The sequence below is a fragment of the Hemiscyllium ocellatum genome, chromosome 6 (assembly GCF_020745735.1).
Source record: "Hemiscyllium ocellatum isolate sHemOce1 chromosome 6, sHemOce1.pat.X.cur, whole genome shotgun sequence".
Taxonomy (NCBI): domain Eukaryota; kingdom Metazoa; phylum Chordata; class Chondrichthyes; order Orectolobiformes; family Hemiscylliidae; genus Hemiscyllium; species Hemiscyllium ocellatum.
In genome coordinates, this window is record NC_083406.1 from 52,126,658 (window position 1) to 52,142,361 (window position 15,704).

The 15,704-nt window shown below is 42.8% G+C and overlaps 1 protein-coding gene across 7 annotated transcripts in view; it reads left to right on the forward strand.

The window, feature by feature from the left end:
• LOC132816694 (sestrin-3-like) overlaps positions 1–15,704 on the forward strand; it is a 163,660-nt gene that overhangs the window by 127,299 nt on the left and 20,657 nt on the right. For all 7 annotated transcript variants that reach the window (XM_060826572.1, XM_060826571.1, XM_060826570.1 and 4 more), the window contains 2 exons: positions 1,905–2,023; positions 2,694–2,884. In XM_060826572.1, coding sequence (XP_060682555.1) covers positions 1,905–2,023; positions 2,694–2,884 — 310 coding nt within the window. The remainder of the gene's footprint in view (positions 1–1,904; positions 2,024–2,693; positions 2,885–15,704) is intronic.

A 15,704-nucleotide genomic window follows, 5' to 3' on the forward strand; every position in this document is an offset into this window, starting at 1 on the left:
TCTCAACCTATCCTCGTACAACCTATTCTCCATTCCAGGCAACATCCTGGTAAATCTTCTCTGCACCCTCTCCAAAGCTTCCACATCTTTCCTAAAGTGAGGCGACCAGAACTGCACACAGTACTCCAAATGTGGCCTTACCAAAGTCCTGTACAGCTGCAACATCACTTCACGACTCTTGAATTCAATCCCTCTGCTAATGAATGCTAATACACCATAGGCCTTCTTACAAGCTCTATCCACCTGAGTGGCAACTTTCAAAGATCTATGTACATAGACCCCAAGATCCCTCTGTTCCTCCACCTGACTAAGAACCCTACCGTTAACCCTGTATTCCGCCTTCTTATTTGTTCTTCCAAAATGGACAACCTCACACTTGGCAGGGTTGAACTCCATCTGCCACTCCTCAGCCCAGCTCTGCATCATATCTAAGTCCTTTTGCAGCCGACAACAGCCCTCCTCACTGTCCACAACTCCACCAATCTTCGCATCATCTGCAAATTTACTGACCCACCCTTCGACTCCCTCATCCAAGTCATTAATAAAAATTACAAACAGCAGAGGCCCCAGAACTGATCCCTGCGGAACTCCACTTGTAACTGGGCTCCAGGCTGAATATTTACCATCTACCACCACTCTGACTTCGACCGGTTAGCCAGTTTTCTATCCAATTGGCCAAATTTCCCTCTATCCCATGCCTCCTGACTTTCCGCATAAGCCTACCATGGGGAACCTTATCAAATGCTTTACTAAAGATCATTTTGGCATGATTACTTTCTGATCAGTTCTATTACTATTAGCACATTTGAATGGAGAGAATCTTGCCATATACAAGTCACAACAAAGAAATAGTTTCACTTTATTGCAGTTGTTTCTCTGTTCAGTATGAACAAATGGAAAATATACTTGGATACTATATACTAAATTAATTAGATTAGATTCCCTACAGTATGGACACCGGTCATTTGGCCCAACAGGTCCACACCAACCCGCTGAAGAGTAACCCACCCAATTAATTAGCTTTTTTCCTTATAGATCTTTGATATTGCTATCATATTTTGATTGATTTGGAAAAAAAAACTTACTTTAGCTCTTTTGACATAGGTTTTTCCCTTAAATATGATTTAAGATTCTATTAAATAAAGTGAGCTGGTCACCTTGTTGTATGTTGTGTCTAAATAGTGAGCTGACAAGCTGCTGATTAATGTAGTTGAATCTGTTTGTGCTCACATCTGTTTGTGACCAGTATGCTGGTTAGGGTTCAAGTAGTTGTCATCACATCATAGGAAACTTCTAAACCCTGAAGTCAATGCAAACTGAGATCAATGTGCAGTATCTGGTGGAAGGAATGAGGGAAACAACTAGATTAGAACATTTCAAATTCAAAATTACTTGACCAAATAAACTTGATACATAATTAAAGCGAGAGGCAGATTTAGAGGGGCCAAATACAATTTTGGACTGGTATTAGGAAATGTCTTTTTCCAGAAAGAGTAGTTGAGATCCACAGCACAAAATAATTTTAGGGAGTGCTTTTATTGGAAGAGTGTACTACGGGCATCTCAGCTGAAGAGATATTGAATTTTTGCAGATTTACAGTATGACCATTAAAGACCATTAATATGACTATTTTCTGAAAAGAAATCTGATTTGAAATTTGTGAATTCATGTAATAGTGTCCAGATGTACTTCACATGAATTTATTAATAACTGCATGCTGGTCAGTTGACAAAAGATTATTGAAGGCAAAGAAGATTGCCTTTTTAAAAAAAAATCCCTTCCACTATAAATATTCAACAAAATATTCCAGTTTTGCTATTGTTTTGTTTTCTTTACCATAGGAAGAGGCTGAATTTATCCTTCATGCTTGTATTACTTATACATTGAACTTAATGACCCAACAGCCTATGAAGATGAGTTGATTCCAACCTCTTACATGTCACGATATGTAGATGACCCAAGCTTTGGGTATAAAGATTTTGCCAGACGAGGAGATGATCATTTACCTACATTCAGAGCACAGGTAATTTGTCTTCCAATTTGTGGGGAAGGATGAGTTTGCTCTTATTAAAAAATAATTAAATAAAATGCGCTGTTGCAATCAGAAGAGCTACATATATTTAGGAATGAAGCTGTCAAGAGTCTAGTGCTGGAAAAGCACATCACCAACCCAAAGAAACATATAAATAGAAAGCAGGAAGCATCAGCAGTGTTTGGTCTGGAGGCTCACTGAAGATGTTACCTAGAATGGTGATAAATGTCTGATCCTTCCAGCTCAGTGAGCAAACCTACATCCATTAAACACCATTTTAACCAGCGAGTTTAAGATTAGAAAGGGAGCTATTCATGACAGTTGAAATTCAAGTGATAAGCTTGCTCATCAAATGTGTCCAACATTCAGCATTCATCTGAGGCTTAATGTTCAGATTTTCATACATAAAAACGTGGTAACCTGTTTGGTGAAATGGATAATACATCACTTACATCCTTCTGATTGTTCAAAACCTTGTGTATTGAGATTCACTCCACTAAGGAGTGATAGTAGGCAAATATTTTTGCTTGCTATTCAGGCCCCTGTTTTACCGTACATTTTTTAACCTGTTCCCTGATGAAAGAAAGTGATCTTATATTGCTATGTATTTTTAATCTTATTCCTCCATATGTACTTCTATTTATCTTATCTATTTCTGCAGGACTATTGCTGGGAGGATCATGGTTTTTCTCTTGTTAATCGACTTTATTCTGATATTGGTCAACTGCTCGATGAAAAGTTTCATATGGTCCGTAACCTAACCTACAACACCATGGCTACACATGAAGATGTAGACACAACCATGTTAAGAAGAGCTATATGGAACTATGTTCATTGCATGTTTGGCATAAGGTAGGACTTCATAACCAAAAATGAATTTTGTGACTTTTCAAAGAAATTGCATTTGCCCTGGTTAGCAATACTGAACAATTTACATTACGCGTGAGCAAATAGTCTTAATCAAGTTTATTTAGTCTGCTCCTTCACATCTTTGCAATATAGCCATAGTCTAAATAACCTGAAACTTTGACATACTGTCATCCTGTGCCATGAGCTCTAGAAGTGAACACAGTTGTCTGTATAAAGTTATATAAAAAAACATGAATGTTCTTGTTAAAATCTGTGCTGATTCCTGCTAAGCATTTCCTCTCAATGGAAACATGTGATGAAATTTTTCCTTTCTTCTAAAATAGTCATTGATGCATTTGTTTTTACACAGAACAGTGAGCAAAGAACAATACAGCACAGGAACAGGCCCTTTCACCCTCCAGATTCTGGAGTAGAGTGGTGCTGGAAAAGCACAGCAGTTCAGGCAGCATCCAAGGAGCAGGAAAATCGACATTTCGGGCAAAAGCCCTTCATCAGGAATACAGGTAGAGTGCCTGAAGGGTGGAGAGATAAATGAGAGGAGGGACTCTCCTCCTCCCATTTATCTCTCCACCCTTCAGGCATTCTACCTGTATTCCTGATGAAGGGCTTTTGCCCGAAATGTCGATTTTCCTGCTCCTTGGATGCTGCCTGAACTTATGTGCTTTTCCAGCACCACTCTACTCCAGAATCTGGTTTCCAGCATCTGCAGTCATTCTTTTTACCCTTTGACCTCCAAGCCTGTCCTAACATATGTTGGTTTTTTGATTTTATTTTAACCAAAATATGACATTTAACCTTAACTTTGACTTAAAAATAACCATGTTCTTTGATTGCAAAAACTTCAACTAATTTGGCACTTGGTTGTTTGGGTTAAGCTATCAAGTTGACTATGCACAATTTTCAGGAAATATACAGTGATTTCATTACAATTAAACAAAGAACTGTGGATGCTGGAAATCTCGAACAAGAACATAAACTGCAGAAGAAACTCAGCAGGCTCAGTTTCTGATGAAGAGTACCTGATGATGCCAGACCTGCTGAGTTTCTCCAGCAGTTTTTGCTTCTGTAGCAGTTTCATTAACTTGTTCTCTTTCCCCTTTGATAATTGTATTGCTGTAGCCCTTTTGTTAATGGTATTCTGTGATTTTTCAAATTTAAAACTCATTTTGCACAAAATGTAGATATTGTAGATCCATAATAAGTTATGGTATGGGGTGACAATTAGATGGGATGTGAGGATTCCGTTTTTGTGATGACAGGTTGAGATGCAGAAAGAAAGGCTATAAAATGTTTTGTAGTGTGCTGAGCATTACCTCCATCTTTAGCAAGTTTATAAGTGAAGTATAGTGAGTGTCATAAATACTCATTTACATGAAATAGTCTTCATTTAAGGACCAAACTTCATAAAGTTAGTTGTATGAAGAGAGCTGTGGCCTTGATTCACAATTGCATTAAAGTATTGTGTATCATTTGGGCTTTATGCAATTGTAGTGAAAGGAAAACAACGGTTCCTGCTGATCCCTATATGGCACTAGTACAAGTTATCTGTTGACTAGTTGGTATTTGTGTGCCAAGGACATGCCATGTAGAGAAGGAAGAGTGGATAGAAAGTAATGTTTGGATGTGAAAGAAGGATGAGAAGATTTGACAGAGGGTAGTTCTTGAGAGAAGGTATTAGACAACTAGGTGTGGAGGTACTGTAAAGCAGGTGGAGTTAAGCCATGATTACAAGCAGTTTTTATAAGTTGGATGATGGATCTGGAAGATGGACTTAGTGCTGTCTGTTTAAAGGGTACTGAGGTCTGAATTGAAAGTGCTGGTGCTATAGGGTAATCTTGGTTAAAGTGAAAGAGTTTCATTTGATATGGGGTAGAGGCAGTGACAGTGTCATGGGGTGTGCCCTGGGACCAGATAAAAAACATTGACCAGGATAATGGGATGATTCAGGGTCAGAGTGAATATTTAGATGGTCACAAATGTCCTTCCGGTATCTATAGGGACATTAATAGTATCTAGTGTTGAGCGGGTGGGACAGTGGTGCACAAACTAATAGAGAGGAGAAAAGAAATGATGGCTGTGTCAGATAAGGTGACAGGAATAGGACAAAGTGCAGGAAAATCATATGCATCATAATATTCTCATTCTCTGAATGTGAGTGCCCTTGTATGACTTGTCAGGGACAACCTGATCTTCATGCTTTTCCCACTGCCAGACCTTTATTGCTTTCCTGGCATGTGCATCTAGCCCTGCCTTCCATCCTTGATTTTTGGGAATGTAATTGAGACACATAAGGGAGAACCGGTAGATCTGGTTGACTTGGATTTTCAGAAACATTTTCAATAAATTCTCGTAAGTGTTTGGTGCGCAAAATAGCACGTGGGACCTGGGATAAACAAGAGCAAGAGCAGACATTCCGTATGATCACCGTGCCATGCTCCTGCTCCCCTTGACATTTTCAGAAATCTATCTTTTTCTTAAACATAGTCAGTGATCTGCCCTCAAACTTTCTGTTATAGGCTCACCACTCTCTCATTACCCTCATCTCAGTCCAAAATGGCCTACCCATTTCCTGAGATTATGAATCTTTATTATGGATGCCCCATACAGAGGAAAAATCCTACCTGCATCTACACCTGCCAGAACGTTTTAATTTTCCCTGAGATTCCCTCTCATACTTCTGTAATCCAGTGAACACAGGCCCAGTTCAATTCAATTTCTCCTGGTATGACAATCTTGTCATTCCAGAATCAGTGTGTTAGACCTTTACTGCACTCCCTCTCTGGTAAGTAGACGTTTTCTTAGATAAGGGGATCCGACCTGGACACTACTTCAGATGCACATGGCTGTAGTAAGACTTCCTTATTCATGTTCTCAGGTCCTCTTGCAATAGAGGCCAATATACCATCTGTTTTCTTGGCTGTTTGGCTATACCTTCACATTTGTTTTCAATAACTGTTGTACAAAGATATTCCGATCACTTCACAAATTAATGTTATCCAATCTAGATAAACTGTTCCACTCTGTTTATCCTGCTAAATGTGGGAAACTTGACACTTATTCAAATTATCCTGCCTCTACTGTGCATTTGCCTCGCACAAATTGTCTAAATTCACCCTGAATGCTCCTTGCATCATCCTCATTACTCACTATTCTACCTAGTTTTGCACCATCAGTAAAATTTGAAATATTACATTGATACCCTCGTATGTTGATATATTGGCCCAAATGTTCTGATCAGAAGCAGCACAGATTGGAGTTGCACATCCAGATGATGCGGAATCAGAGTCAACAAACTCAATGGGAATTGCTTGGGAATCTGAACAGCCCAATGTGCAATCCCTTTGCCACTGGAATCCTCTGCAAAAAAGAAAGCCTTAAAACAGAGAATTTAGATAGTTTTGAATCTAATATTTGTCTCGAAGAGTACGGGGGCTGCAGGAGTACACTTAGGGAAATCAGAAGGGAGAAAAGAGGACATGTGATAGGTTTGTCATGGTGAGCAGTGACAGATTATCTTGATCAACTGGGCCAGTGGGCCAAGGAATTTAGTTGGAGTTTAATTCAGGCAAATGTGAGGTTTCGTGTTTTGGTAAAACAAACCAAGGAGGGACTTCTGCTGTTAATAATCAGGTCCTGGGGAGCTTTGTTGAACACAGAGGTGCAGATGTATAGTTCCTTGAAAGTGGTGTCACAGGTAGACAGGGTGGGGCATCCATCGGTCACAGATTTGAGTACAGGAGTTGTGATGAGATATTACAGTTGCATAGGACATTTTTAAAGCCACGTTTGCAGTATTCCATACAAACTCGTCACCCTGCTATAGGAAGGATGTTATTAAACTGGAAAGGCAAAAAAGATGTTACTGAGACTGGAATGTTTGAGTTATTTGGATGTAGCTATTAGAGCAAAAAGGATGGGGTTCTAACGAGACAATATCAGAAATTAGGCAGGAAGCTGAAAAGTAGGTACTCTGGTAATAATATCTGGATTAATGTCAGTGCCATATGCTAGTGAGAATAGTAATAGGAGGATAGAGCAGATGAATGCATGGCTCAGGAGCTGGAACAGGGGAGAAGGAAACACAGTTTTGGATCATGGGAATCTCTTCTGGGATGGAAGTGACCTGTGTAAGAAAGATGGGTTGCACCTAAATTGGAAGGTGTCTAATATACTGATGGGGAGATTTTCTAAAGCCACCTGGGAGGGACACAGAGAGATAGGGATGTGAAGTTGGGAAAAGGGGCAAGTCAAATAATCAATGCAGGCAGGAATAAACCAGAGAAGTCATGTATGACTAATAAATTAAACTGCATTTATTTCAATACAGGAGGCCTGACAGGTAAGGCAATGAACTCTGGGCATGGTTGGGAACATGGGACTGGGATATCATAGCTATTACACAGATGTGGCTCAGGGAAGAGCAGGACTGGTAGCTAAATGTTCCAGGATGTAGATGTGAAAAGGAAGTATAGAAATAGAGATAGGAGAGAAGGGGGAATGGTGTTTTTGATTAAGGATAATGTGACTAATGTACTTAGGGAAGATCTTCCTGGGGATACATCCAGAGAAGTTATTTCTGTGGAAGTGAGAAATAAGAAAGAGATTATCACCTTACTGGGATTGTACAACAGCCCCCCACCCAAAAGTTATAGGGATTCTATGACTCTATAGTGTGCAAGCAGGCCATTTGGCCCAATGAGTCCACACCCACCCTTCAAAGAGCATCCCAATCATCAACCCCACCCCACCTGTCCCTGTAATCCCACAGTTACAATGGCTAATCCACTGAATTAACTTTCCAAGCAAAGACTAGGACTGCCATACTATTAAGGGTTCAGATGGAGAGGAATGCAAGGGTGTTAAAGAAAATATTACTATTTAGCATCTACTATAGAAGGTGCAAAACTCTGCCTACCATTGGGAAATAAGTTAGGGCGGGTGATGGAGGTGTCATTGGGGAGTACTTTGGGGCAAATATTCATAACTATTTTAATAGTAATAGAATTATAGAAAAGAATAAACCTGATCTAAAAGTTAAAGTTCTAAATTGGAGGAAGGCTAGTTTTGACAATATTAAGCAAGAACTTTCAAAAGTTGATTGGAAGCGGATATTCACAGGTAAAGGGACAGCTGGAAAATAGGAAACCTTCAAAAATGAGTTAACAAGAGCCTAGAGACAGTATATTCCTGTTAGGGTGAAGGGCAAGGCTGGTATCCATATTAAAGATGAAGAGTTGCTGGAGTCTTAAAACACAAAGGTGAATAAATTCCTGGGACTGGACCAGGGAACTCTGTGGGAAGCTAGAGAAGTGATTGCTGTGCCCCTTGCTGAGACATTTGTGTAATCGATAGCCACAGGTGAGGTGCTGGAAAACTGGATGTCAGCTCACATGGTGCCACTATTTAAGAAAGGTGGAAAGGAAATGTCTTGGAACTACAGACCGGTCAGCTTGATTTCAGTGTAGGGAATGCTGGATGACAAGTGAAATTGAGGTTCTTGTCAAGAAAAAGAAGGAAGCATGTGCCTGATATAGACAACAAATGTTGAATGAATCCCTCGAGTACAAGGGGACAGTAGGAGTATATGCAAGCGAAATCAGAAAAGTAAGAAGGAGACATGAAATGGCTTTAACAAATAGCATTAAGGTGAGTCCAAAGGGTTTCTATGAGTACATTAAGGACATGAGAATACTGCATACAGTTTTAGTCAGCCTATTATAGGAAAGACATATTTAAACTGGAAAGAGTGCAAAAAAGTTTTACGAGGATGTTTCCAGGACTAATAGGCATGAGTTATCAGGATAGGACTTCATTCCTTGGAACATAGCAGAATGAGGGATGACCTTACTGATGTGCACAAAATCCTGAGGGGCATATTTAGCATAAATGAATATAGTCTTTTTCCCAGGGATAGGGAACTGAAGACTAGAGGGCACAGGTTTAAGGTTAGAGGAGAAAGATTTAAGAACAACCTGAGGGCAACTTCTTCAGAAAGTGGTGTGTATGTGGAATTAGCTGCCAGAGAAACAGGTTGAGATAGAAACAATAGCAATATTTAAAAAACATTTGGATAGGTACATGGATCGGAAGGGTTCAGAGAGATATGGACCAAATGCAGGTAGTTGGAACTAGCTGAGTGGACATTTTGGTCAGCATGGATTGAAGAACCTGTTTCCCTGTTGTTTCCATTACTGTATGACTTTATGACTCTAAGAGTAACTAGGGGGAGAATAAGGCCCCTTAAAGGTCAGCAAGGCTGCCTATATATGGAATTGCAGGAGGTTGAGGAGATACTAAATGAATATTTTGCATCGGTGTTTACTGTGGAGAAGTATGTGGAAGGTAGAGAACTTAGGAAATAAATAGTGATATCTTGAAAAGTATCCATCTTAAAGATGAAGAGATGCTGGATGTTTTAAAATGGAAAGGTGAATAAATCCCTGGGACTGGACCAGGGAACTTTGTGGGAAGCTAGGGAAGTGATTGCTGGGCCCCTTGCTGAGATATTTGTATAATCGATAGCCACACAGTTCCACTATTTAAGAAAGATGGTAAGGAAATGCCAGGGAACTACAGACCGGTCAGCTTGACTTCAGTGGTGGGCAAGTTGTTTGAGGGAATTCTGTGTGATAGAATCTGCATGTATTTGGAAAGGCAAGGACTGATTAGGGATAGTCAACATGGCTCTGTGCATGGAAATCATGTCTCACTAAATTGGTTGAGTTTGTTTGAAGAAGTGGCAAAGAGGATTGATGAGAACGAAGCAGTGAATGTTGTCTGTGTGGACTTCAGTAAGGCATTCAACAAGATTCAGGAATGAAGGGCTTATGCCTGAAACATCAATTCTCCTGCTCCTTGGATGCTGCCTGACCTGCTACGCTTTTCCAGCAACACATTTTTCAGACTAGTAAATAAGGCAATATCACGTAGACTATAGGAAGAACTGTAGATACAAAATTGGCTCAAATGTATGAGACAAATGGTGGTGATGGTGGTGGTGATGGTGGAGGGTTGTTTTTTGGACTGGAGGCCTGTGATCACCGGTGTGCCACAAGAATCATTACTTTTAGTCACTTATATACAGGTCACTCTGCTAAAAAATATGCTTTGTTAACATGAATTCACTGTAATGTAGTTGACGAATTGGAGACATTGTTTCTAAAGTGGGTTTAAGATGTGTGTTGGCTGTAACGTGATTTCAGTTTAAACACTGCTTCTAAAGCATGATCTGCTGTAATGCACGTTTGCTCAAGAATGCAACCATTGTGTTACAGAAAAATCACTTGTAAATAATTTGGATATGAATATAGGAAGTACGGTTGGTAAGTCTTGTGGTTTACACCAAAATTGGACAGCAAAGAAGGATACCTCAGACTAGAATGCGCTGAGGACTGGCCATTAAGATAATTGAGAGAAATGTGAGGTGCTGCATTTTGGAAAGGTAAGTGGGTGCAGGAGGTATACACTTAATGGTAAAGTCCTGGGCAGTGTTGCCAAACAAAGAAAACTTGGGAGTGCCTGTTCATAGTTCCTTGAAAGTGGAGTCGCAGATAGATAGAATAGTGAAGAAGACATTTGTTACACTTGTCTTCATTGGTCAGTGCTTTGAGCATTGGAGTTGGGAGGTAATGTTACAACTGTACAGGACATTAATTCAGCCACTTTTGCAATTCTGGTCTCCCTGCTCTGGGAAGGATGTTGTAAACTTGAAAGGGATCAGAAAAGATCTACAAGAATGTTGTCAGGATTGGAGGGGCTGAATAGGCTGGGGCTGTTTTACCTGGAGCATCAGAGGCTGAGGCGTGAACTTAGTGATTTACAAAATCATTAGGGGTAATGGCCAGGGTGAACAGCCAAGGTATTATCCCCAGGGTAGCAGAGTGCAAAACTAGAGTGCATAGGTTTAGGATGAGAGAGGAAAGAGGGATGTAAGGGGCAACTTTTTTATGCAATGGATGGTCTGTGTATGGAATTAGATACTAGAGGAAGTGATTGATACAATTACAACATTTAAAAGGCATCTGGATGGGCATATGAATAGTAAGGGTTTGGAGGAATATGAACATAGTGCTGGCAAATGGGATTAAATTAAGGCTATCTGGTTGGCATGGAAGAATTTGACTGAAGGGTCTGCTTCCTTAATGTACATCTCTATGACTCAAAATATGTTAAGGGGAAAAGATTAACTCTGAAAAGAATATGGCCCCTCTAATGCGGCCATTTGTGTGGAATAACAGGAAGCAGGTGGCTTGGAAAATGAATGTTTTGCATCAGTATTTATTTTGGTGAAGGATGTGGAAGTAAGGAAACTTGGGAAAATAATTTAGTGATGTCTTGAAAAGAATTCAGTTAATGAGGAGCTACTGGCAATCTTAAAATGCATAAAAGTAGACAAATCGCTGGGACCTGATCAGGTGTATCCCAAAACGTTGTGCATAATTAGGTAAGAATTTGCTGGGGTCTTTGCTGAGATATTTGTATTATCAACAGCCATGTGTGAGGTGCTGGAAGGTCGGAGGGTGGCTAATGTGTGGTGTTCTTTAAGAAAGGTGGTAAGGAAAAGCCAGGGAGTTTTGTGCGATGAGCCTGAGGTCTGTGGTGGTTAAGAGGGACAGGATTTACATGCATTTGGAAAGGCAAGGACTAATCAGGGTTAGTCAACGTGGCTTTGTTTGTGAGAAATTGTGTCTCACTTGAGTTTCCTTTATAGTTTTACAGCAGTTAAGAAGATAATTGAGGCAGTTGTATGGTCCTTCTGCAGGATGTTCGAGCTCAAAGAGACTTCCATTGCCACTGATGACTACATCTGTGGGAAGTGCATCCAGCTCAGCTCTGGGGAGACCATGCTAGGGAGCTGGACTGGATGCACTCAGGATCATCTGAGATGTTGAGAGCTTCGTAGATAAGAGTTTTAGTGAGATGATCACACCTAAGGTGCAGGCAGAGAGTAGTTGAGTGATCACTAGGAAAGGCAAAGGGCGTAGGTAGAGAGTGCAGGAATCCCCCATGGCCATTCCCCTTGAAAACAAGTATACTATTTTGGATACTATTAGGGAATGATCATTTAGGGGTAAGCAAGAATAGTCAGATTGGTGGTGCTATGACTGGCTCTGAGGCACAGTGAATAAAGATAAACAGGACCTCAGTGATAGGAGACTCAATAGATAGGAGATTCTGTAGCCACAAACGGAAGTCCAGGATGGCGTGTTGCCTCCTTGGTGCCAGGGTCCAGGATGTCTCTGAGTGGCTGCAGAATGTTCTCAAGAGGGATGGTGAGCAGCCAGAAGTCATTGTGAGCATTGGCACAAACGAAGTATGACTTGGAGGTGCCAGTGTTGGACTGGGATCGACAAATTTAAAAATCTCACAACACCAGGTTATAGTCCAACAGGTTTATTTGGAAGCACCAGCTTTCGAAGCACTGCTTCTTTATCAGGTGGTTGTCACTGGATGAAGAAGCAACAGTTTGAAAGCTAATGTTTCTAAATAAAGCTGGTGTTGCATGATCTTTAACAAATGAAGTATGTAGAAACAGTGATGAAGTCTGCAGAGTGGTTGTAGAAAGTTAGGAAAAATGTTTAAAAACCAGGACCTCCTTGGTGATAATCTCAGGATTACTTCCAGTGAAGGTAAGAACAGGTGGATATGGCAGATGAATGCATGGCTTAAAAAATTGGTGCAGGTGCAGGTGTCAGGGATTCAGATTTTTAGGTCATCGAGATTTTGTCTGGGACAGAGGTGACCTGTTCAAGAGGGATAGGTTGCACCTGAACTGGAGGGAGCCAATATCTTGGTGGCCAGGTTTGCTAGTGCTGCAAGAGAGGCTTTAAACTAGATTGGTAGCGGGGTGGGATCATCAATAGCAAAGAGGCAAGTGCAAGGCATGAAGGAGATACAGTAATCAGAAATATAAAGTTGAAGAGATTGGTCAGGCTGGAACATGACAGGGAGTGTCGGATTAAATTGCATTTATTTCAATGCAAGAAGGCTTATGAGTAAGGCCAATGAACTCAGGGCACGGATAGGTACATGGGAATGGGATATTCTAGCCATTACAGAAGCATGGCTAAGGGAGGGACAGTAAAAAATGAGGTCTGCAGATGCTGGAGATCACAGCTGAAAATGTGTTGCTGGTCAAAGCACAGCAGGCCAGGCAGCATCTCGGGAATAGGGAATTCGACGTTTCGAGCATAAGCCCTTCATCAGGAATGAGAGAGAGTAGCCAAGCAGGCTAAGATAAAAGGTAGGGAGGAGGGACTTGGGGGAGGGGCGATGGAGGTGGGATAGGTGGAAGGAGGTCAAGGTGAGGGTGATGGGGCGGAGAGGTCAGGAAGGAGATTGCAGGTTAGGAGGGCGGTGCTGAGTTGAGGGAACCGACTGAGACAAGGTGGGGGGAGGGGAAATGAGGAAACTGGAGAAATCTGAATTCATACCTTGTGGTTGGAGGGTTCCCAGGCGGAAGATGAGGCGCTCCTCCTCCAGCCGTCGTGTTGTTATGTTCTGCCGGTGGAGGAGTCCAAGGACCTGCATGTCCTCGGTGGAGTGGGAGGGAGAGTTAAAGTGTTGAGCCACGGGGTGGTTGGGTTGGTTGGTCCGGGCAGCCCAGAGGTGTTCTCTGAAGCGTTCCGCAAGTAAGCGGCCTGTCTCCCCAATATAGAGGAGGCCACATCGGGTGCAGTGGATGCAATAGATGATGTGTGTGGAGGTACAGGTGAACTTGTGGCGGATATGGAAGGATCCCTTGGGGCCTTGGAGGGAAGTGAGGGTGGAGGTGTGGGCGCAAGTTTTACATTTCCTGCGGTTGCAGAGGAAAGTGCCGGGGGTGGAGGTTGGGTTGGTGGGGGGTGTGGATCTGACGAGGGAGTCACGAAGGGAGTGGTCCTTGCGGAACGCTGATAGGGGAGGGGAGGGAAATATATATCCTTGGTGGTGGGCTCCGTTTGGAGGTGGCGGAAATGACGGCAGATGATACGTTGTATGCGGAGGTTGGTGGGGTGGTAGGTGAGAACCAGTGGGGTTCTGTCTTGGTGGTGGTTGGAGGAGCGGGGCTCAAGGGCGGAGGAGTGGGAAGTGGAGGAGATGCAGTGGAGGGCATCGTTGATCACGTCTGGGGGGAATCTGCGGTCCTTGAGGAAGGAGGCCATCTGGGCTGTGCGGTGTTGGAACTGGTCCTCCTGGGAGCAGATGCGGCGGAGACGAAGGAATTGGGAATATGGGATGGAGTTTTTGCAGGGGGCAGAGTGGGAGGAGGTGTAGTCCAGGTAGCTGTGGGAGTCAGTCGGTTTATAGTAGATGTCTGTGTTGAGTCAGTCGCCCGAGATAGAGATGGAAAGGTCTAGGAAGGGGAGGGAGGAGTCTGAGACAGTCCAGGTGAATTTAAGGTCGGGATGGAAGGTGTTAGTAAAGTTGATGAACTGTTCAACTTCCTCGTGGGAGCACGAGGCAGCGCCGATACAGTCATCGATGTAGCGGAGGAAAAGGTGGGGGGTGGTGCCAGTGTAGTTGCGGAAGATGGACTGTTCCACATATCCTACGAAGAGGCAGGCATAGCTGGGGCCCATGCGGGTGCCCATGGCAACTCCTTTAGTTTGGAGGAAGTGGGAGGATTGAAAAGAGAAGTTATTCAGGGTGACGACCAGTTCAGTCAGTCGAAGGAGGGTGTCAGTGGAAGGGTACTGGTTGGTGCGGCGGGAAAGGAAGAAGCGGAGGGCTTTGAGTCCTTCGTGATGGGGGATGGAGGTGTACAGGGACTGGATGTCCAGAATGAAAATAAGGCGTTGGGGACCGGGGAAGCGAAAATCCTGGAGGAGGTGGAGGGCGTGGGTGGTGTCCCGAACGTAGGTGGGGAGTTCTTGGACTAAAGGGGACAGGACCGTGTCGAGGTATTGGGAGATGAGTTTGGTGGGGCAGGAGCAGGCTGAGACAATGGGTCGGCCGGGGCAGGCAGGTTTGTGGATTTTGGGCAGGAGGTAGAAACAGGCGGTGCGGGGTTGTGGGACTATGAGGTTGGAGGCGGTGGATGGGAGATCCCCTGAGGTGATGAGGTCCTGGATGGTCTGGGAGATGATGGTTTGGTGGTGGGAGGTGGGGTCGTGGTCAAGGGGGCGATAAGAGGAGGTGTCCGCGAGCTGGCGTTTGGCCTCAGTGGTATAAAGGTCAGTGCGCCAAACTACCACCGCGCCTCTGGAGGGACAGGACTGGCAGCTTAATGTGCCAGGGTATACATGCTTTAGGTGGGGCAGAGGTGAAAGGAGGAGTGGAGGGGAATTTACATTTTTGATTGAGGCGAGTATCACAGCATAAATCAGATGAAATAACTGAAGGATCATTCAATAAGAAGGGGTTGTACTATAGGCCCCCAAGTAGCAAATGGGAATTAGAGGAATAAATATGCAGTGAGACTGGGGAGACTTGCAGGAGCAAAAGGGTTGTCATAGTAGGGGATTTTAATTTTCTTCACATAGACTGGGACTGCCAGAGCTTTAATGGCTTAGATGGGGTGGAAATTGTTAAGTGCATTCAGGAAAGCTTACTCAAGCAGTATATAGAGTGTCCTACTCAGGAAAGGGCAAACCTCAACTTACTCTTGGGAAATAGGACAGAACAGGTGACGGAAGTGATAGTGGGTGACTTTTGGACCAGTGACCATACTTTTATAAATTTTAAAATTGTTTTCGAGAGGGCAAAAATGGTCTACAGATTCAAGTTCTAAATGGGGGCAAGGTGAATTTTGATGAAATTATGATATTGCAAGGGTTGATTGGAATACTTTGTTTAGAGACAAAGGGACCTCTGACAAGCG